General features: G+C 41.9%; 1 protein-coding gene across 2 annotated transcripts in view; it reads right to left on the bottom strand.

Moving 5' to 3' along the window:
- Positions 1-24896, bottom strand: part of ARID1B (AT-rich interaction domain 1B) — a 316413-nt gene that overhangs the window by 79640 nt on the left and 211877 nt on the right. For both annotated transcript variants that reach the window (XM_069955438.1, XM_069955439.1), the window contains exons 5-7: positions 19612-19858; positions 8399-8488; positions 1673-1856 (exon numbers count right to left, since the gene is read on the bottom strand). In XM_069955438.1, the coding sequence (XP_069811539.1) occupies positions 1673-1856; positions 8399-8488; positions 19612-19858 (521 nt within the window). The remainder of the gene's footprint in view (positions 1-1672; positions 1857-8398; positions 8489-19611; positions 19859-24896) is intronic.

Raw genomic sequence — 24896 nt, 5'->3', positions numbered from 1 at the left:
AGACCGTAACCGTACGGCCAATAGCAGAAACAGGTAAAAGGGAACAAACATGAGACTCCGGCATTATTCTTGACCACACTGACTTTTCCTCTAAATGAGCCTGTAGTCACCAGCGTAAAACTAACACAGAGTAAACATCTTAATCTCAGCCGCTGCCAAAGACAAATAAATACATGAAATAGCACAGAGGGAAATCCAGGAATAAGGAGGCCAGTCATCTTCTTCTGCTTTGCTAATGGATTAGTAATTCACTGGCGAGGGTTCTGACAGAAAACAGATGGCCTCAACCATTAAAGACAATGAACCCAGCAGCTGCCTGGCTGGCCCATATCAGCTGGACGTGTCACAAAGCCAAGTCCGGGTGCCCACACACTTGTAGATGTGGGTCCAGCCTGGCATCCGTTAGAGCAGAAACCAGCAGCCAACTGCTTCTCCCAGGCGGCGTACCCTGCAGATGAGACTGCTCATTTAACCCCACCTAACTGAGCGAACGCTAAGGTTTTATATACTACCAATATTGAACGGAAAAAATTACTGAACGCATCATATAGTAACAATTATTTCATTTATGTTGCTTGATCATGGTATAGCTATAGTATATATATATATATATATATATCAGGGTAAATGTGCATGTAAAGAGAAATTACAGGAAAATCGCCAGAATTTATAGTGAACTTTCTTTTTTTTTGTTAAAGGGGTACTCCGGCAGATTTTTTATTTTTTTTTAAATCAACTGGTATCAGAAATTTGTAAAATAAATAATCTCCAGTACTTATGAGCTGCTGTATGTCCTGCAGAAAGTGGTGTATTCTTTCCAGTCTGACACAGTGCTCTCTGCTGCCACCTCTGTCCATGCCAGGAACTGTCTGGAGCAGGAGATGTTTTCTATGGGGATTTGCTGCTGCTCTGGACAGTTCCTGACATGGACAGAGGTGGCAGCAGAGAGCACTGTGTCAGACTGGAAAGAATACACCACTTCCTGCAGGACACAAAGCAGCTGATAAGTACTGGAAGACTGGAGGTTTTTTAAGCAGAAGTAAATTACACATCTGTATAACTTTTTGACACCTGTTGATTTGAAGAAAAAAAAATTCAACGAAGTTCGCGCTACTGCACAGATACAGCCACCCGGCTGTGTCAGTAAAGTAGCACGAAGATTTAAACAGTTTCAAAGCTTGATGCAGTGTGTTCCGAATTCCATTCTGTAGCATATTATCTGTGCACAGACCCTAAATAGGGAACGTGTAAATGCCCCCTAACGCTACTAAAATAAAGTTTACACCATCCGGCACTAACAAGATGTTGGTAAAGAATTGTTAATTAGCCAAATAACCATTTTAAAGTGTTCCTGTTTTGATCATTGTTTTCATTGGTTGGGATGTGGGTGTTGTGATCCCCACTGATTGGATAAACTCTTCTCTCCCGTCTATGGAGCCCTTCTTAACGTGTTGGGGAGAGAAGAGCATATCGAAGTGCTTCTCTTGCCTCTATTTGCAGTCAGTGGAAGTCGGAACACTTCAATAGACCCCAATAGATCAAATCTGAGAGACATCAAATATTTTATGAATCGACAGGACACTTCAGGGCTTGCACTTTGCTCCATGTTCACTGCCAAATTAGGATGATAAGAATGATGAACACTAAAAGACAGAAATGTATTGCTTCTAACTTGCCTTGCGGTCCATATTGGTTCATCTGTGGTCCATAATTGGCAGTGGAGTTTCCCTGTGGAAAGTTGCCCATAGCAGTGTGCATCTGACCCCCAGGAGACGGATGAGGAGACATAGAGGGTCCAGTCTGCTGAGGTCCATACTGTGAGAGTTGGTGGTTTCTTTGGACTCCAGGTATGTAACCTGTAATAGAAAAAGAGGCAAACAATGTTATCCTTGAGTTTGAGTAACAAATCATGTCCAGATGCTGAGATATCCAGGACTGCACCTCCTTATTCTAGAATTGTATTCTCTTCTTAGTAACTTAGATGCCTAAATATCTGGGTGTTTCATTTGCAAAATGGGCTGCACCCAACTTCTTCAGCCTCCGGTTATCAAAGGTCGAACGTTCAGACTCCAGTTGGGCTCATCTCTCAACAGCACTAATTCTGCCCATTATAACAACTGCATTTTTTAATGTTACATTCTAACAACCTGCATCCCATGCACATGAATGGGTTTTACACAGCACGTCTGTGGAGGAAACCCTTTGGCCACTCTAGGATTCGTCTGTGGAAATACATCTTGATCTTTAGCTAATGTATCCCAAAAAAAGTGTTGATCAGAGAGATCAGCGCTCTTCTGCAGAGCCCTCAGAAAAAATGCGAAAACATGCTGCTGGGCTGCACAAATGATCACTGTATTGTTAGTGTGGCCATTTGAATATATTACTGTAAGGCTGGTCTCACACTGCGTTTTTGTAGTCTGTTTAATGTACTGCTGGCCCTGTCTGCGGGGATGCCAAGGAGGCACTGCCAGCTATGCAAGGGGAGCATGGGACATTATTAGGGCACAGCAGGGGGAAAATAACTATAGGGGCACAGCAAAGGGTATTACTACTATGGGTAAACACAGCAGGAGACATTATTTGTATATGGAGTACAGCAGGGGGACATTATTACTATATGTAGGACACAGCAGGAGACATTATTATTATATGGAGTGCACAGCAGGGGGCATTATTACTATATGGTGGCACAGCAGGGACATTATTACTATACAGGGCAAAGCAGGGGGCATAATTACTATATGGAGGGCACAGCAGAGACATTATTACTATATGGGGGCACAGCAGGGGACATTATTACTATATGGGGGCACAGCAGGAGATATTATTACTATGGGAGCACAGCAGGAAACGTTATTATGGGGCACAGCAAGGGGCGATATTACTATATGGAGGGCACAGCAGGGGGCATAATTACTATATGGAGGGCACAGTAGAGACATTATTACTATATGGGGCACAGCAGGAAGCATTGTTACTATATGGGGGCACAGCAGGAGACATTATTACTATGGGAGCACAACAGAAAACATTATTATTATGGGGGCACAGCAGGGGACATTATTACTTTGGGGGCACATCAAGAGACATTATTAAAATGAGGGCACAAAAGGGGACATAGCAGGAGACATTTTAACTACGGGGGCACAGCAGTAGATATTATTACTATGGGGCAACAGCAGAGCTGCTATTGGCTAGGGGTGGCTTCAGATGTATCTGGGAAGGCGGAAGGGAATGCAAGGTTGGGAAGGTTTGGTCAACTGTGGGGGGGGGGGGGGGGTGATGTTCACAGCTCCTACCAGGGGGCCCATAATACTGCCTGGACATGGAAAAGGTTGATTAAATGATTGTTGATCTGCCTGAGCATGGATTGCTATATCCTTAGGATGATGATGAGAAAAAAAAAAAAATATCCAAAAAATCAGTAGGAAGTCTGAGTGCACTTACACGGGTCATGGAGCTTAGGTGACTTCTAATATTCCTAGAAATGCATAGAACGGCCACATCTTTTCTTGTAATACACATCTACTACTGCAGAATCTTTTCTTATTGTTAAAAGAACAAAAAAAGGAGCTTCCTGTCCAGTGAATATTGATTGATATGGAACATTCTCATCCTTCCCATAAAGAAGGTAAAGTTCAACAGCAACCGGGGCACAGTACTATATAATACACACAGCAGTTACCGAAAAAAACTGGCTTTAAAGGAAGCTGGAAACTGTCCGTCAGTCAGGAGAAAGACTTTGCTGGTCTAATACAAGGGTTTCAACACAATATGGTCAAAATGACCCGAGTCGCTTATGAGATAATACGTTTCACATCGGGAATGGAATACCAGGGCAATTCACTGCTGAGAATGTCTTGTCCTTATTTAGAAATCATAGTTTCCTTCTGGTTGAAACGTTCTGTCTAACCGCTGCAGAGACTGAGGCAGATCAGTGAGAACGCGGGACTTTTTTTTTTACTTTTAACGTGTACATCTCCATAGGTCCATGTCTTTAATGGACATATTACCAAAGCGATCACTGATCTCAGAGAGACCATCTGAAGACGACACTGTGGGCTGCTAGTAAAATATTCAACACGGTAAAAAATAAGTGCATTGCCCCCTGGGAAATATAAATATGCAAAAAGAGTCCGCGAAGCCTCATTGAAGAGTCTCGAAACATGGGACTAGCCAGATATCCTTTTAAAGGAGGACCTGAACAAAGGGGTGGCTCCTGTAACCACTATGGTGGTTTTGGTGGTCTGCTTGCAGGAGCCACGCCTTGGCCTTCTTTGGAGGGATTTCAGGCTAGGCCCATGTTTCGAGTCTCTTGAGTGAGGCTTCACGGACTATTTTAGCATTTAAAGGACACATGGATAGGAAAAGTGGATAGGCTCAATAAAATAGCTGAAAGATTTGTACACATGGTAGGTTCATGTCATAAGGAGTGTATGGATTTCCAACAGCATTCTCACCGGGGAGTGCACGGGTAGTACCTTGACATCCCTGTATCTATTCTAGACTATAATGGGGCATCTTTATTTTTGGCATCCATGGTGCCTCAGCAGCATTATCCCAAGGATTTAACTATCTGGCTGCTGTAGCCACCAAAATAAGAATGAGGGCCCCTTGAGGGTACTCTATGTGGTTAAAGAGGACCTGTCACCCCCTGCGCCGGGGTGACAGGCTCCCCACCCCCAGATAGATCCCCTTATAGTTACCTCATGTCGCCGAGTCCTGCTGCCGGAGCCGGTCCTGGGACGGAGATATCCCGGTGAGAAGCCGGTGCCGGACTCATCTCTGCTGCGCGCACACGGCTCCATTCATTCTCTATGGACGCTGGACTCATCTCCACAGCGCGCGCGCCGGCTTCTCACTGGGATATCTCCGTCCCGGGACCGGCTCCGGCAGCGGGACTCAGCGACATGAGGTAAGTATAAGGGGATCTATCTGGGGGTCGGGAGCCTGTCACCCCGGCGCGGGGGGTGACAGGTCTCCTTTAAAGGGGTAATTCAGCAAAAACTGGTACCAGAAAGTGTATTCTCTCCAGTCTGACACAGCGCTCTCTGCTGCCACCTCTGTCTATGTCAGGAACTGTTCAGAGCAGCAGCAAATCCTCATAAAAAACTTTTCCTGCTCTCCAGACTCGATAGAATAACTACTTCCTGCAGGACATACAGCAGCTGATAAGCACTGGAAGACTTGAGATTTTTTAATAGAAGTAAAATACAAATCTCTGGCACCAGTTGAGTTTTTTTTTATTTTTTTTTTATGAACTAGCCCTTTAAGTGTGGCTCGATTCACTTTCAATAAGACTGTCAAAGTACGGTTCGCAGCAATCCCCCAGCAAGTAAATTGAGTGACTGCCTGCAAATTCCCATGGGAACAAGTTAACACCATCCAGAGGTTATGGTGATTACTGTGGATAGATAAGTTATAATCTCGGTGTTTAACCATTTTTTGAGTACCTTAAAAAAATTGATGTGTTTTGATCCTTTTTTTTATATATACATATAACAGAAGCCAATGGAAAACAGATCAAAACAGATGCACAAAAATGCATCCAATTTTTCATCAGTTTTTTTTTCCGCATAAAACATATAGCACAGGGTTCACACTACGTTTTTGCAATCCGTTTTTTTTCATCCGTTTTTTTTTTTAAACGGATGGAAAACTGATGAAAAAAACTGATGCAATTGTGTGCACCCTTTTTGATCCGTTTTTCCATTGATTTCCATAATAAAAAAAAAGACGATCAAAACGGATCCTTTTTTTTAACGTACACAAAAACGTAGTCGGCCTCATTTTTGTGTCCGTTAAAAAAGCAAACAAATCCGTTTTGATGCACACAATTACATCCGTTTTTTTCATCAATTTTTTTTTTTTGCAAAAACGGATGAAAAAAAAAAAACGGATTGCAAAAACGTAGTGTGGACCCAGCCTTAGATAGGAATAAGTAATCCATAAGTGGCCCGTATTCATCTGATTACATCCCTTCCAGTATGCTATTTTCTAAGATGCTGTGCATGGAGTTGCCAATCTGATGACAGCTATCGGGGACAAGTCTAGATGGCCTCATCCCCTGCCTATTCCAAGTGGTTTCTCCAGTTCTAAACACATTGCACTGTAAGAGAGAAACTTAACACCAATAACAATACCACAGAACAGCTAAGACTTTGCGTCTTTTGTTGCTTCCTATAAAACTGGGTCACATTCCACCGAGATTACAACATTCCTTCCTTAGCGTTTGTTTGAGTGGAAATTGTGCAGCGCTGTTAAGAAAGCGGTGGCTTCTGCATGGATGCCTGAAGTGGGACGGCAAGCAATATTCAGATTTCTATAACGGGGGAAGCATACAAATCATTTGTGCCTTGGGACTGAGGGTAAAAAAAATAATTCTTGGCATGCTTCACTCCGATGTTTTGTGCTAAAAGTATCTACAGGGTCTAACCACAGAAGAGCGAATCGGGAAGAGAGCTGACATACCAATCCGAGGGAATCTGGCAGCAAGCTTAGAATGGACAATTAAACTCCTGCCAGTGTGCAGAGCAAATAGGAGCCATGGGTTCTCTCTTCTGCTCCAAACTTCATGACATCAGTCACTGCTAATACTCCGGCTCCAATAAGTCTCCAGGCCCTTTTTTTTTTCTTTTTTTTTAATTTCAATTCATCTTTCTCTATTAGAATTGGTAAATATTAAAACTAACTAATTTTGGGTTAACCCAACTACTAATATACATGATGGGGAACATTAATCAAGGGTGTGGCGCCTACTTTTTGGTAAATATATGGTTTTCGCACCCTTTTTTTTTTTGGAATAATTTTTTTGGGGGGGCAAATATTTTTAAGATATCTGTTTTCTGTTATGAGTATTTGCCCAAAAATCTGCAATAATCAGGGATTTGCACCCCAATTTATCATTTGCGCAATTTAGGTCGCAAAAACTGGTGCAGGCTTACATCTGGTAAGTAGCAGGTAAATTTTCGGGGGTATTTTTATTCACAAATTTGTTAAATTAGTCCTATTTGACTGGGTGAAAAACAATTCAAATAGAGGTATAGGGATTTATCCAGCTTTTGAAAATTTTATATCCTATAAAAGGCCATAAATACTAGACTCTGTAATTATAGCGGGGCTTTTTAAAATTCACTTGAATGGGCCAATACTGCAGGGTCTTGCAATGCCACTGTAAGCAGACCCCCAATGAGCTAATATTAAAGGGGTACTTTTTCTTTCAAATCAACTGGATTCAAAAAGTTATAAAGATTTGTAATTTACTGTTTATAAATCTCAAGTCTTCCAGTACTTACCAGCTGCTGTATGTCCCGCAGGAAGTGGTGTATTCTTTCCAGTCTGACACAGTGCTCTCTGCTGCCACCTCTGTCCATGTCAGGAATTGTCCAAAGCAGCGGCAAATCCCCATAGAAAACTTCTCCTACTCTGGACAGTTCCTGCCATGGACAGAGGGGGCTGCAGAGAGCACTGTGTCAGACTGTCACCTTGTCCCAAGATGAACTAGATTACATTAATTTTATCTGTGGCCTCCTCTTACAATTAAGCCCCTTATATACCATTTATACTTTCAGAGTTTCCCAAAATAAAATTGCTCCTGTAATGTATCAAGCTATTTATTATATATTAACCTTAAAGTCCCATCAATTCCAGGAACTCAACATAGGAAAACGAAGGTTTAAAGCGACTCTGTACCCACAATCTGACCCCCCCCTCATACTGCTTGTACCTTCATATAGCTGCTTTTAATCCAAGATGTGTCCTGGGGTCCGTTTGGCAGGTAATGCAGTTATTGTCCTAAAAAACAACTTTTAAACTTGCAGCCCTGTGCCAAACTGCTGTGGCTTAGAGAACCCATGCCCCAGGATTGCGACGCCCATCTGTCCCTCCTCTACACCATTTTTCCTCCTCCATCACCTGTCAGAACACTGCACAGGTGCCTTAACGATCCAGCTCCTGTGCAGGTGATGAATAGGAGAAAATGTTCCAGGGGCATTCTTAATGATGAGGAGGGTGGGGAGGAGAGACAGAGGTGTCGCAATCCTAGGGCACAGACACTCTAGGGCACGGCTGCAAGTTTAAAAGTTGTTTTTTAGCACAATAACTGCATCACCTGCCATCTTGGATTAAAAGCAGCTATCCGAAGGTACAAGAGGTTTGGGTACAGAATCACTTTAAACACACAACATCTTATATGAAACAAGTACAATAAATAGAAGCAGAATAAATGACAGAATGGTAAGGAGGACAAGTAGTCCCTAAAGATGAAGAGTGGACAAGGAGGGATAACAAGCTACAACTACAGGTATCTATCCCCATCTCCTAGAACTGAGAGTACATTCATGAAATGCAAAATCAATCATAAATGGTATTGAAACATAAAATGCTAGGTGTTACTTACCTCTGTCCTGTGGCATTGGTGATTGGCTCAAGGCAGGATGTGAACTAGATTCGGTTTGACTACCCGGAGGTTGTGGAGGCATCTGGCTCCCTGTAAGTACATAAAAATCTCATTTAAGATAATTTTATATTAGCTCCAATATAAATTTCTTTATGTATGTGTAAACAAAAGATACATTTAGATTTTTTTCATTTAGAGCATTTTTTTCTACATATTTCTTTTCACTGTTATTTCCTGAATGCAACTTCTTATATAGTCTTTATTAGGAAATGTCCTATAATTTAACTGCTATACAGAGAACTACAATATAAGTCCCTCAGAGTGTGATGGAGTGTCTTCTCTCTCAGTATTAGAGATAACAATTGGGGTTTATAGACCAGCTCATGTGATAGACAGGGAGAGCAGAAACCTTGGAGGACAGCTCACACAGGCTGGAGAAAGAGAGTAGAACAGATAAAAGGCAGTCTGCAGTGGAGAATGCTATAAGCTGTTAGTAGGGTAAGAAAATAGACAATACAGCACAATGTAGAGGCAAAAGTAAGCACAATTTTAATAAAGATCTATGAAGCATATAACATGACTGCATTTTTTTTTTTGCAAAAGTACCCTTTTAACTATGATTTGCAGTTAACATCAGGACTGATACACGCCTTGGCTGCATAGTCAACTAGGCCATATTTCTACTGATTGGGGGTGATAGCTGATGAAACAACCTGTATATTATCTGTACCTGCAGAGTATAACAGGACAGATAAGGACATATAGCATATGATTACAAAAATGATTTCTAGGAGTGGCCCCAGCAGAACATGTGTAACATATATAACATATGGACATTGCTTCTCCCACACAGTAGAGAGCCATGCAAGGACAACAAGCCTTTAGAATATAATAAACACTTCTATGTGATCAAGGCAAAAAATGCTGCTCAACGGTGTAAACAAATGGCAATTCCATGTTAGCACCAGAACCTTCTGCTTAATATGTATGTATGCCTGAGGCATTGCTATCAAGAGCATATCTGATAGGAGACAAGGGGATATGGAAGAGAAGAAGAAGGAAAGAGGACTTGAAAACTGACGAGCACACTAACACTTCATCAAGTGTGATTTTCAACAAGGCGTTTTGCTTAACAACATAATGTTAAAGGAGAAGTCCGGCAAAATTTTTTATTAAATTATTGTATTTCCCTCCACAAGTTATACAAATGACCAATATACACTTATTAAAGGAAAGGCTTATAAAGAGCTTTTTTCCCTGCACTTACTATTGCATCAAGGCTTCACTTCCTGGATAACATGGTAATGTCACTTCCTTGACAACATGGTGATGTCACTTCCTTGACAACATGGTGATGTCAGTTCCTTGACAACATGGTGATGTCAGTTCCTTGACAACATGGTGATGTCACTTCCTTGACAACATGGTGATGTCACTTCCTTGACAACATGGTGATGTCACTTCCTTGACAACATGGTGATGTCACTTCCTGGATAAAATGGTGATGTCACGACCCGACTCCTAGAGCTGTGCAGGTTGTGGATGCTGGAAACTCTTGATTGAGTACTTCACTGGAATTTTTTCACTGATCTCCTTGAGTTCAGTGATTACTGTGTTTTGTTGCTGGAGAGGATGATGGCAGGGGGATGCTCAGTGTCCCTCCAGTGCCCTGTGTCCCTCAGTGTCCCCCTGCCAACACCCTCTCCAGCAGCCACAGCCCGCACAGCTGAGAGTCGGGTTGTGACATCACCATTTTATCCAGGAAGTGACATCACCATGTTATCCAGGAAGTGACATCACCATGTCATCCAGAAAGTGAAGCCTTGATGCAGTAGTAAGTGAAGGCAAAAAAGCACTTTATAAGCATTTCCCGTAGTAAGTGTATATTGGTGATTTGTATAACTTTTGGGGGAAAATACAATACTTACATAAAAATATTCGGTGGACTTCTCCTTTAAGTATACCCCTTTAAGTATACCGTCTCATTGCAAGTTAGTTGTAGAAATGAAGATGGCTGAAGAAACTGTTCCATTCTTGGTAAAATACCTGACTTGGTAAAAAAAAAAAAAGCCTCCTTGTTAACAAAATTGAAACGTTTTTTAAAGTGTAAATGCCATGTCAAGTATGAATAGGACAAGCGATTTTTAAGAAACTCTGAGTTCGGTTTTAGTAAGAAAAGGAGTAAGAAAAAGAGTTTTCCTACCTCCCCCCTCAGCAGGATTTCTGTTTCCATTATGCTCTATCGAGAGGGAAGGGGCTTAGGGGGATGAGTGAGCACAGAGAGGAGAAAAGGAAGCCCTACATAACACTACATCCTGCAATCTTCTTTCACTAAATTCCCAGATAAGCACTGACCTTTCTGACCTGTGAATCCAATGTTCTATGTGCCCAGACAGCCTACAAACTGTACAGCTGCGTGTCTCCACTCCCTGCTCACTCATCCCCCTCAGCCCCTCCCCCCTCCATAGGTTATAATGGACACAGCAAACCTGTCTTCACTTTGCTTCTCTAATGAAGACGGCTTTGACTGATAATGCACAGAAAGAGGCTTTTGTTGAAAAAAAAAAAAAAAAAAAAAAAAAAAAAAAAAACTATTAGGGTAGCTTCACACACACCATATTGCAGCGGATTTTCTGCTACAGATCCGCAGCAGATTTGATCTAAATAACTGAAAACAGCATCAAATCTGCTGCAGATCTGCTGTGGATCCTGTATGTGTGAATGCACCCTTACGGAGTATCCTAAAATCACTTGTACTATTGATTCCTGTAAAAATATTCTAAATGACAGTTACATTTTAAACAATTAAAATCAAGGCTTAAATACGCGCAGATACAGACCAGTAGCGTGTCCGCTTACATTCCAGTCTGTAAATTGGACACTTATTAGGGAAGGAAAGTTAAGCTAGTTGGATATATACAGACCTCCCAATAAGCCAACATTTTCATGCTGTGACAAAACCAGCGCGATGTTCCAATGTTTTTAGCATTGGCAGCCACCACGCAGAAACTGCGCTTCCAAACGTTTCCTGGCTCGCTCGTATTTTGCCACAATCCATAGACAAGTGACTCAAAAACACAAAAATCTGGCTAAACTACAGGAAAAGTTTATTTGTAACGGCCAATATAAATATGGAAACAAATACTCATACCCATACATGTCCGGCAGCCCTTTTCAACATGTATTATGGGACCAAACTAACAAGCTAATAAGCTGAAAATGATAGAAAACTAAATGAGATCTGCAAGTCTGACATTGGATTTGCTGGATAATCAATGCTGGTACCAGTCTCTCCAGTCTGACACAGTGCTCTCTGCTGCCACCTCTGTCCATGTCAGGAACTGTCCAGAGCAGGAGAAGTTTTCTATGGAGATTTGCTCCTGACATGGACAGAGGTGGCAGCAGAGAGCACTGTGTCAGACTGGAAAGAACACACCACTTCCTGCAGGACATACAGCAGCTGATAAGTATTGGAAGACAAGATTTTATTTATTTTTTTTACAAGTAAATTACAAATCTCTCCCACTTTCATCACCAGTTGATTTGAAAGAATTTTTTTTTATTCAACTACCCCTTTAAGAACAAACGCTTTGCAATCATTTAGAAGGCTTATTTTTTATGGTCTATTGTCTACGCCAAAAGATCCCATTACCGTTTTCAATTTAGGTATCAAGTGTGCAACTGTCTCGTACACTTAATTTAGTGGAATTGCTCCTCTGGCAGGCGGCAGTCTTCAGATAGCCCACTGTAGTCATGGGGAAAGCAGATTCCATATGGCTTCTCAGCAGCTTACCAATGGGCTTCACGCTGATTCACAACCGTCTATAAACCATAGTCTATAGATCACTGCACCTTTCACTAACAGGGCATCCGTCCTGCTTCCGATACAGCAACATTGTCATCCCCTCCGTAGGATTTAAAGGGCAAATTAAAGGTGGATTTTATCCGACTAGAATGGGAGTTTATTATAAGCAGGCATCTCTATGCTTTGTGCTTTCATGCCGATCCTCTATCGACGGCGATATTTTTGTAACCTTGTCAAAAGCCAAAAATTTGAGTACACCGCTTTCTTTATGCCTTTTTAATCAAGTTAAAACTTTCATTAGTTTCGTACCCTCAGCAAGGTCAGGGAGGAGACTCATTCCATGGCTTTTAATGTGGTTTCCGAGCACAAGCTCCTTGTCACTATCTTTTTGGGAAGGAGAGGATCAACATTAACAATCGCTGGTTACGCCATTTATAAAAGATGCAGATGTGGATTATTAAAGATTAATGCATTTCTGGATTGATGTCGGCATTCCGTTTGTCTCATGCCGAAACCAATTCTGTTCTTCATTAGTCAACGACAAATCAGATCATGGGGATGCCGCATAGGATTCAAAGGTGCAAACATGGATAGAGAATGAGCGATGAAAACGGTTACAAAGCTACTTCATCTAGATCATCATCGGAGATGTGAAGCTATAGGAGGAGGTAAGGAGAATGGCAAAAAGTTCTTTGCAAACTGGGCATGACCAAGACACCGTCCGCATGCTATATATGGGTTGGTATATATGGGTTGGTATATATGGGTTGGTATATTTGGGTTGGTATATATGGGTTGGTATATATGGGTTGGTATATATGGGTTGGTATATTTGGGTTGGTATATATGGGTTGGTATATATGGGTTGGTATATTTGGGTTGGTATATATGGGTTGGTATATTTGGGTTGGTATATTTGGGTTGGTATATATGGGTTGGTATATTTGGGTTGGTATATATGGGTTGGTATATATGGGTTGGTATATATGGGTTGGTATATTTGGGTTGGTATATATGGGTTGGTATATTTGGATTGGTATATTTGGGTTGGTATATATGGGTTGGTATATCCTTCCGACATCATGATAGATGTCGGAAGGGGACAATTATCTTCATAGGGCGCGTCTGTTCTTCAACACAATCTAAAATTACTCTCTAGGAATTAAAAAAAAAGACCCAGCCCATTCCAAACGCTGAGTAAAATGCCAGAGCTGTAGTTCTAGGCCTCACGCAGAGAGTCTATAGGGGAGGAAGGTGTAAAGTGTCTGGCTGCTTCACACAAACACTGATTAAAAATACATGACCGCTACACCTCTCTCTCCAAACGGCAGCTTTCCATTTACGTTCATCTTGATTTATTCATGAACTGGAAATCACAGAGGAAACCTAAAGATATATTCATTCATTAAACTGTTCAGGTAATCTGAAAGCCAAATAGAAATAAATATAATTTTTTTAATTAATTTTCTAAATTATTTTACAGCCTTGAGGTGGGGTTGAAACGTTGCATTGAACATGGGTATATATCCTTTTTTGTTTGTTTTTGTATGAGACCTGTATGCTGGCAACTTCATCTCAATCAAGACACATATATATGAATGCTTGGAAAAAAAAAAAAGGGAAGTTTCTACATCAAGACAGATTCTTCACTGTAAGAGCATTAAAGGGGGTTATCCAGGATTACAAAAATACATCCACTTTCTACCAGAAGCTGCACAACTCTTGTCTCCAGGTCAGGTGTGGTTTGCAATTAAGCTCCATTCACTTCTAAGGAGCTGCATGCATGATATATGGACTGTAATGCTGCGTTTACACGGAACGATTATCGTTTGAATTTTCGCATAACGATCGCATTTGAGTGATAATCATACCGTGTAAATACAGCAAACGATCAAAAGACGATCGAGAAATCGTTCATTTTGATCTTTCAACACGTTCTTAAATTGTCGTTCGACGTTCGCTAAAAATTTGCAGATCGCTTCGTGTAAACAGTCTTTCAGCTGACTATATCACAAACTCTTACGAAACTCCCGCCATCATAAATAATGCTAATTAAATAATCTCCCTATAGTGCACAGGGCACTGAGGATGAAGGTAAATCTCATTCCTTCATCCTCAGCGCGGTTTCCGTGCTCTTTGCAGTTTAATTCGCCGTGCGGTAAGGCCATTTGGAGCTTTCGGGCAGGGCTATGGCGCCCAAAGCACTGATCGGGGCGCTCTTTAGAAGGGTCAGACAGGAGCGGGTCAGTTCTCGGGGGGCGGCAGCGCTTTAAACAGCCTTACTACAAGCAGATTAAACTGCAAAGTGGAAACGGCACCGAGGATAAAGGTAAGAGACTGACTTTCATCCCCAGTGCCCCGTGCACAATATGGAGCTATCAGCAGGTTTGTCTAAGGGCATTATTACACCAACCGATTATCTGACAGATTTTTGGAGCCAAAGGCAGGAATGGATTATAAACAGAGAACAGGTCATAAAGTAAAGACTGAGATTTCTCCTCTTTTTAAATCCACTCCTGGCTTTGGCTTGCAAAAAATCAGATAATCTGTTGGTGTAAGAAGGCCCTAAGGGTCTATTCACACGTCAGTATATTTTTCCACTCAAATTTCAAAGTTGAGTCCGCTATTTTCATTAGCGATCCACAAATTTCCGTCAGTTTTTTTTTTTGCTGACACGCAAAAATTAAAAAGTGCGGATCGCATCGGCAAAAATTTGTGTTTCATAGGGTTCCATTGGTGTTCCCATAGAGGAATTTCAGTCTGAACTAGGGCCTGTTTTTTTTGTGGTACGGTTGACAGCCCTGTACACCTGTGAGGTGTGAATGGAGCCATTGACATCGATCCGGAATTGCGGATATGTGAAAAGGACCTAAATCTGCTGATAGTTTCCCCTTTAAGATGAATCACACCAACCTATTCATTGTATGCCGTATTATGCTACTAACCGATGAACGAAGATCACAGCAATACAAGGAGTTAAAAATACTATCGGACCATAATACCTTACTCTACCGAAATGGTTGATATGAAAAGGCAACTTCAGATGTCCCATATAATGCCTTCTCTCAGCATTCTATCTTTCAGAGACCTTGTGCCCCTGTTTAATATTTAACGGACACTATACTGCTGAGGCAACCTACTTGGGAAACCGCTGACGGAAGACTTAAGCCAAAAAAAAAAAAAAAGAAAAAAGAGGGGAAAAAAAAAACCTGAGCCTTGAAACTGTTTCCCTTATTTACATTTTTGCTTTGTTAGTAAACTGGTACGATTTGGCACAGGAAGCAAGACAAATGAAATTAGCATTTGCTACGTTGTCTGGCAGCAGCCGTGCATTTTGATGATGTGCTGTGTCAGCTCTCAGTGCCGGTTTCGGTGAAATTAGTCAAAGAAAGAGAAGGGGGAAAAAAAAAAAACATCCCGTATAGAGAGAATCTCATTTTTTATGCCGCTCTGGCATCAGTTTGCTTTCCCAAACATATCCTTATTGTGGATAATTTCATTATTCAACACAGCATTGTTTGGGTTCCCTCTAAATAAACACGGCTAAATGTGCTACAGTGTTCTTCTTCAATGCTATAGAACAAAGAGGAGGGGGGGGGGGGGGGGGGAGGTAAAGAAATGGAATCCTGGGAATTCTCTTTTGGTCAATTTTTATTTCACTGAAAAAGTAAAAATTTATAACTATATTATACAAATTCCCAAATTTAAACAATAGGATACGTGATTACAAAAACAATCTTCTGCTAGATTAACCAACGCCGTACACAATCAACTATTCACCACCGATTATAAGGTGATGAATTTGTTGCAAACAAATTACAGTACTATACATGCGAAGGCTACGTTCACTCACTGTCAAAATGACAGCAGTTTTTTTATTGGATTGCTTCTTTAAAATGTTTTGGAGCTCTCAGCATCATCATGGATCATGATGCCAAGAGCTCTGAACTCAGCTCCATAGCACAACGTCCATATTTACAGACCGTGCAAAGAACGTGTGAATCCCCCCCCCCCCCCCCCTCCCTTAATCAGATTAGTTCTTCCAGACACAGCAGAAGAGATGCAAAAAATTTCCTGTACTTCCATATAATAATGCAGCAGTTCATGCTGACAGCTAGATGTCACTACTGGGGCTTCTGAATGTAAGATTCTCACCAAGTGTTCTAAACTAGATGCAACTATTTATATTATATTCATGTATGTTTTATACACAATCTATATTAAATAGCGCTCATTGGAATGTTTAAAGGAGGGAAAAATAAAGCTTGAACAGTGCCAGTGATGTATACATGTATAGGCTATATTCACACTACGCAAGTACTGTAGTGATCACGGACGTTGATCACGGCCGTGATTACTACAGTACTTATGTAGTGTATATATACACTCACCGGCCACTTTATTAGGTACACCATGCTAGTAACGGGTGGTCTTCTGCTGCTGTAGCCCATCTGCCTCAAAGTTGGAGGTACTGTGCGTTCAGAGATGCTCTTCTGCCTACCCTGGTTGTAACGGTTGGCTATTTGAGTCACTGTTGCCTTTCTATCAGCTCAAACCAGTCTGCCCATTTTCCTCTGACCTCTGGCATCAACAAGGCATTTCCGCCCACAGAACTGCCGCTCACTGGATGTTTTTTCTTTTTCGGACCATTCTCTGTAAACCCTAGAGATGGTTGTGCGTGAAAATCCCAGTAGATCAGCAGTTTCTGAAATACTCAGACCAGCCCTTCTGGCACCAACAACCATGCCACGTTCAAAGGTACTCAAATCACCTTTCTTCCCCATACTGATGCTCGGTTTGAACTGCAGGAGATTGTCTTGACCATGTCTACATGCCTAAATGCACTGAGTTGCCGCCATGTGATTGGCTGATTAGAAATTAAGTGGTAACGTGCAGTTGGACAGGTGTACCTAATAAAGTGGCCGGTGAGTGTATACACTACATAGTATACACTCCGGCTGGGATCCCTAGATCCCGCAAGAAACTGAGATGTTAGTTTTCTGAGGCCGCTATTTAATGACAGTTCACACAATGGAGCAAGCGGCTCCAGCCGCACGCTCCATTGTGTGCAGAGAGGAGTTCGGATAAAGGCGCGCACGGATGCGCCCGCATCCGAATTCAGCAGCAGTAAAGATCATCCAGCTGGTACTGCAGTACCAGCTGGGATGATCTTTTCTGACAGAACAGTCGGTCTCTTACTACGTGGGAACATAGCCTTATAGTTTACAAGTAGGGATGAGCGCAACCGTAGCATGTTCGAGTCCGATCCTGCAGCATTTGATTACCGGTGGGTGAAGAAGTTGGATACAGGTCTAGGACGTCTGGAAAAACATGGATAGAACTATGGCTGTATCCATGATTTTTCGGACTCCCTAGGACTGCATCCAACTTCTTCAGCCACCGGTAATCAAATGCCGCAGGATCGGACTCGAGCATGCTCCGGTTGCGCTCATCTCTATTTACAAGTAACATATTAGGATTTATACAGATGCCATTGTCGAGTCTCCAGAAGCGTATCGGCTATGCTACAGACATACACAAAACTTAAACCTAACAGATCAGCAAGTTAGAGACAGAAGCCAGTTGTGATATCAGATCCAACATACAGGATTTAGACAAAGAACACGGCAGCATTCAACAGCTTAATATAAGAGAATCTTTGTTTCTTTTTTTTTTTTTTAAATAAAAAAAAGATTCTGCATTAAAAATCTGCAGCTTAGTCTTAATAAAATACAATTGGCACAATGTACGTGCAGATCTGCTGGCATATCCAAGGAAGAAATCAAATATTTAGGTTGAAGGGGTATTCAGGGACTTATATAAAAACTAAGAAGCTGCTGGGGAGAGGAGGAAATATAAAACCATACTTACCTAGCCTCCGCAGCTCCCATTGACCTGCGTTTGATCTCTTGATCGCTCTCTTTCCTGCTTGATGTTCAGGAGCAGGACCTGCCAGCTCAGCCAATCACTGGACCACAGTGATTGGGGACTGGGCGGTGGCGACCGGGAGCTACATGGAAGTAGCGGGGGAGTTGTTTTTATGCTCCAGAAGACTATTCATTTTTACACTAGTGGTGGTCCTGTGCATAGTATATATATATATATATATATAGATTTTTTTTTTTAATATATATGTTTTTATTTATATTTATATATGTACTACTTCTCCCACACACAGAATCACATTTTAAAATCTTAGTAGATCAATTATTTGAGGTTCAGCTCATCTGTGACCACCAACTTGTCGGTTTCACAGTCTATGAGGTTCCTACTGCATATTTACTGCACAACAACCCATCTAAATAAAAGGTGATTTCTGTGGTTGGAGGTTAAACACATTGCTGAGATGATTAAGATTTCACACTACGTGTAAGTCATTGCTATCAGTTTATATTGACCTTGGTTTAGCAATGCATTCACAACTGCTTTTTTTTAACATGGAATACTCATAACTATTTAGGCGGGGTTGACACTTTTTCATCCACGAGAAAACAGGTGCATTTGTGTGCATCTGTTTTTCCATCGACTTCTATTGTTTAAAAAAAAAACGGATCCAAAACACAAAAAAAAGGATGCATTTTGATACTTTTTTTTTTTTAAATAACAGAAGTCAATGGAAAACGGATGCACACAAATTCATCCGTTTTTGATCTTTTTTTTTTTTTTGCATGAAATGGATGAAAAAAAAAAAAAAAACGGACTGCAAAAACGCTGTGTGAATCCGGCCTTAGGGACGCATGTTCTTCCCTGCCACATAAGACCAAACTGTAAGGCTGCATTCACATTGCATTTTTGCTGTCCATTCAACTGATCCATGTTAAAATTGTTAATTTTAACATGCAGAAAAATGTGGTAATACTTTTTTTTTTTTTAAACCTAGCCTAACTATACTCCATTCCCTGCACGTAACAACTTCATCCACATTGAGACAGAGAGAGCAAGGTGCAAATCTATTTATCAAATTAATTTTTTTTTTTTTTTTGTTAAAGGGGAAGTCCAGTGATTTTTAAAAAACTGTCAGCGGGCAGGGGGGAACATAATAACCAATCACTACTTACCTCTCCCCGTACCCATGAATTGCCGCCCCACTGGCTCCCGGTCATCAAAACTTTCCTTACCAGGCTGATGGACAGCCCGCTCAGCCAATCAGTGACTGAGACGGCGTCCCACCCCAGTCAATGACTGGCTGAGGGGACTGTCAATCAGCTGGGTTGTGAGCGGAGATGAAGATTCCAGAGCACGCGGGGGGCCTGGAGCAGCAATCTGGCCCTGGACAGCCACAGGGACAGGTGAGTAGTGGTGAATACTATGTTCCCCCCGTCTCTGCTTTTTCAAAAAAATCATTGCAGCGTGGACTTCTCCTTTAACAACTTGATTGAATACTATATAATATTAAATCAACACTCACCAGGAATGCTAGCAGGTGATATCGGACCTGATCTTGACTGGTTGCTCCCAACAGGTGATCCCACGGGGGATGGTGATGGCCCACCACCCTGGATGCTCGGTAGATGCGGTGATGCATGTGGTGAGAAGGGTGACTGGGCAGGATTGCTCTGCTCCCCCTGACTGCTTGTGGAACCCGAGGCGCTCACAGCAGAACTTAACGTTGCTTCGGTTCCAGTTGGCAAGTCATCAATGGAACCAGATAAGTCCTATAGAATAAAGCAGAAAGATTTTTGAAATTAAGCGCCGTATAAAGATTTTACATGAAAACAAGAGCAAAATATTAATCAGAAAACATTCCATGGCGATATATCTAGTGCTGAGCGAACAATCAGAAAAAATCTAGGTTCAGCCACGTGGCATTCAACTCTGACTTCAACTCTACAAAATTGGCTGGCGTCCTAGGGCTGCCAGAAAAATATGAATACCGCCTACGGCTGTATCCATGTTTTCAGGGACTCCCTCAAGCGGCATCCAACTTCTCCAGACACCGGTTGAATGTCAAGTTGAACAAACAATCAGAAAAATATCTGGGTTTAGCCACATGGCCGAACACTCCTAAGAAACTGGATGCCGTCCTAGGGCTGCAGGGAAACATGGATACCGCTTATGGCTGTATCCATATTTTCTGGGACACTCTCAGGCGGTATCCAACTTCTCCAGATGCGGCTTGTATGTCAAGAAAAGCAAACAATCGGAAAAACACAAACACTCGGCATTCAACTCCAGCGTCAACGCTAAGAAATTGGATGCCAACCTAGGGCTGTAGGAAAACATGGATAACGCCTCCGGCCTATGGCTGTATCCATGTTTTTCGGGACTTCCTCAGGCGGAATCCAACTTCTCCAGACACCGGTTGAATATCAAGATGAACAAACAATTGGAAAAATATCTGGGTTCAGCCACATGGCCGAACACAAACACTCGACATTCAACTCCTAAGAAACTGGATTCCGTCCTAGGGCTGCAGGGAAATGTGGATACTGCCTATAGCTGTATCCATGTTTTCCGGGACTCTCTCAGGCAGTATTCAACTTCTCCAGACACCGCTTGTATGTCAAGAAGAGCAAACAATCGGAAAAATGTTTGGCCGAACACAAACACTCGGCATTCAACTCTGGCGTCAATGCCAAGAAATTGGATGCCAAACTAGGGCTGTAGGAAAACATGGATAACGCCTACGGCCTATGGCTGTTTCCATGTTTTTTAGGACTCTCTCAGGTGGCATCCAACTTCTCCAGACAACGGCAATTGAATGCCAAGCGTTTGTGTTCGGCCATGCTGCCAAATACAGGCATTTTTCCAGTTGTTTGCTCATCACTAGATATAGATTTACTGGGATCCCAGAGGAGGCTCGAAAGATTTGTATGAAGGCGCACCTCAACTGGAATACAACTTCCACACGCGCATGATTGCTTTTATTCTCTGTACACAATATTTCACGTGTCGGAGCCGCAGTTAGACCCAGGAGCTCTCGTTCTATTTCTAGTTACCTACTGAGTCAACTACATTTCTTAGAAAAAAAAAAAACTTACTATAAAAAAAATATTCCTTCTGATGAATTCGAAAGACGTGAGGAGTTTTGGCATGTTCGGCATGATTAGAAAGAAATTAGGGAGAGACTCCAGACTCTGTTCCCAATTAATGTAATAACAGTGCAGGGTAATAGAATTACAGCATCTACCTACAGGTGTGCACAGTGACTGATAAGAGGCCGCAGACAAACAAGGGATTTTATACCGAGGGGGGAGAAACGGCAAAGGACAGAAAAGAGGAAAACAATGCAAAATGTTACAGTACACTGTATTCTGATTGCTTAGCAAATCCTCTCTGCTAATCCCCTGGGGATGTGTGCCGGAGTGAGTGACAGGTCCCATGCATTTCCTCAAGTTCATGCCTTCCAGGGATTTATTCTCACAAACCTGATGTAACTCATTCATAAAAGCAAAGCAGGTCACGTGAAGCCACAGTGTGTAAAGGCCTAAAATATATTATGGGAGGAAGGAGGAGGGGGGGGGGGAATGAGAGCGGGAGGCGGGCGGGCTCCAGTTCCACAGCAAGGCTTGACCTGGGGTAACCTTTAAAATGTGATTATTCACACAGGGAGAGGATTTCCTTGAAGGAGATTTACCATGGTGAAAACATACTCTCATACGCCAAACAACCTGACAAAGCAGGCGGAATAAAAGATGACTCGCCAAAAAACGAGGCAAGGAAATATCTTGTTACTTGTAAGCAATAACTGCACAGACATCACAAGTACAGTGAAGACTGCTACCGGGCTGACGGAGGATGCGGATGACCTGCCCGTGCCTGGAACGCCACCACCGATACAATGACAGGTCCAACAAATCATTGGGCAAATTGCCACCGGTCTGAACGCAGCTCGGAAGCTTTTATATTATATCGCCACAATCGGCCATTTTTTAATCAGAAGAGGATGGCGGAATACAACACGATTACAGGGACAGGCTACAATTATTTCACCACTTTATCCTAAATTTATACCATAAAAACAGACTCCTCCAAGTTATATTCTTACACTTTGGTGTTGTTGATATAGGATTATAGCGCATGGAGAAAATACAAGACATCTGTATATTCACAGTTTAAAGGGGTTATCCAGCGCTACAAAAACATGGCTGCTTTCTTCCAGAGACAGCACCGCTCTTGTCTCCAGGTCAGGTGCAATTAAGCTCCATTCACTTCAATGGAATTAAGTTTCAAAACCTGCACACAAACTGGAGACAAGATTTCCGCTGTACTTACGTAGTGCTGCAGGCTGAGGGAATCCCGGCCGGAGTGTATACACATAGTACACACTCCGTCCGGGATCCCTAGCCACGCTGTAGAAAACTGACATGTCACTGAATAGCGGCCGCAGAAAACCCTGTCAGTTCACACAATGGAGCGAGCGGCTCCGGGTAATCTTTAGATCATCTGGTTGGCCCATAAGTGAGAGCTCCCATTACACAGAGCGATGGCCAGCAGACCTTCACTATCGTTATCAGGATTTTAGGTCATCCTTTAAATCAACGATCAGCCAACATTGTGCGTGTTGGCTGATCGTTGATTTTAAACATGACCTATTACATGAAACGATTAATGGATGGAATGGGCGATAATTGGTCAAGTAAGGCCGATAAAGTCATCACAGCAAGGGAAAGAAGAGGTTCCAGCCTCCCATGGCCCGATAACAATGCGGTAGAATGAAGTCAATGTATTGGTAAACAAGGTTTGGTGGTGAATTGGTCTCTAATTGACTTGATTTAATGAGTAAGCTGGAGTGAATACAAATTACACGCTAAGGGGTAACTTCCACAGGCAAGATGAAAATGAGAGGTAATCTAGCGGACGTTTCCTAAGACTCAATATACAACATCGGAGAATATAAAATGGCTTCATGTGTCGTCAACTACCGGCTTACAAATCCAAAAATGTTGACGTTAGACACAGTGCATAGCCGGTAACAGATACGGCGGCTCTAACGGTTCTCAGCTCGACTCCACAATATTTACGTATGTAAATTGTATAGACATTATCATGCCGGCTCACATGCATACACACCCTAGTGCACAGCTATTTAGATTCTTAATGACAGCCGTTCGGTGCCATTCCAAGCATCCAGCTTAGTTAACTAAGACACTCTGTAACTAATACCACTCTGGAGGACAATTTAGTCAGCAGGGCACCAGTTCATTCTTCTTTTACAAGTACCATCAGATATATGATGTCTGCACACACAAAAAAACACTGATAGAACTAACTAGGCCCAATGGAAACTCATTCACCTTACGCTACTCAAGGCTTTTATGTCTCAGGAATTAAGTGGTGGCATTTCCTGGGGAAAAAAATGAAGCAAAAACATAATAATTGTAGTAAAACAATAGAAGAGTCACTTGGCACTACTACAATCATTCACCATCCGCGTACAAACAATGGGATAGCTCCCCTTCGGGTCTTTAGAAGCACAGCAATAGATGTGGTGCTCCACATGCAATAGCGTAAAGTCCATGTATACCAAAAATTGTAAAGAAGATGATCATGCGGCACTCACCAGGATTTTGTGCAAATTCTTTATTTATGGCATAATAACCGGAAAATAACCTCAGGTGCTCTACAGGTTACATGGCAGGCGCAGGTGTACTCCACCACTTGAGCAAAGTAGAGTGGAGTACACCTGCGCCTGCCATGGAACCTGTACAGCACTTGAGGTTATTTTCCTGTTATTATGCTATAAATAAAGAATTTGCACGAAATCCTGGTGAGTGCCGCATGATCATCTTCTCTACAATTTTTGGTATAATAATTGTAGTATTGCAACAAATGTATAACCAGCGCTACTTCATAACCATCATAAATTATTGAAAATTAACTTAATTATATTAAGACTAATATTCACAGTTATAGCTGGATCATCATCCCTATTAACCCCTAAATGACTAAGCTAATTTTCATTGTTTTTTTTTTTGTCACCATAACTTTTCATTTTATTTAGTTGACATACCTATATGAGGGTTTGTTTTTTTTGTGGGACAAGTTGCACCTTCTTTAGGTACATATGACTTTTTGATTGCTTTCTTTTCACTTTTTTCAGAGGCAAATAAAAAAAGGCAACCAATCTGGTGATTTTTTTTTTGGGTGGGGTTTCCATTGAAGTAAATGGAGCTTGATTGCAAATCACACCTGAACTGGAGACAACAGTAGGGGGAAAAGTGGCCATGTTTTTGTAGCGCAGGATAACCCCTTTAATGCTGCAGAGGTTACTCTGACGTCAAGTTGCTGATAAATGGCATTGCAGAGTTGCTATAAAGTTGTAGATACAGCCACTTAGTGACTTGTTTACAGAAGCCATCTTGGAAGGGGGGGAGGGAGGAGGGGGAGATTGAGAGAACAACTCACATACAGGTTTCTTTGTTTTCAGCAGAAAGCAGTAGGATCAAAACTGGGGGAATGAGGCTGAATAACGAGAAGTATGGAATGAAGTGTTAGTCTCACTATGAGCAGCAACATATGTAAACTTAAGTTTCATCGGAATACCTCTTAAATTTTTACTTTTTATTAGACCCACAAAAGGGTGTCTTCCGATCACTAACATAACGCACTGTGCTACTAGTATAGTGCAATGTATTATCCTGTTAACATAGCGTTGATAGGCGACCTGACCGGCCTTACCGGAGACAGAACCAAGCAGGTACAACTATATGGCACACCGGAGGTCCTTCATTAGACCCCCTGCTGCTATAG

Source organism: Dendropsophus ebraccatus, chromosome 15, assembly GCF_027789765.1.
Source record: "Dendropsophus ebraccatus isolate aDenEbr1 chromosome 15, aDenEbr1.pat, whole genome shotgun sequence".
In the NCBI taxonomy this organism is placed as follows: Eukaryota; Metazoa; Chordata; class Amphibia; order Anura; family Hylidae; genus Dendropsophus; species Dendropsophus ebraccatus.
The sequence above is the reverse complement of the archived record's forward strand: the minus strand, read 5'-3'. Positions and strand labels throughout refer to the sequence as shown.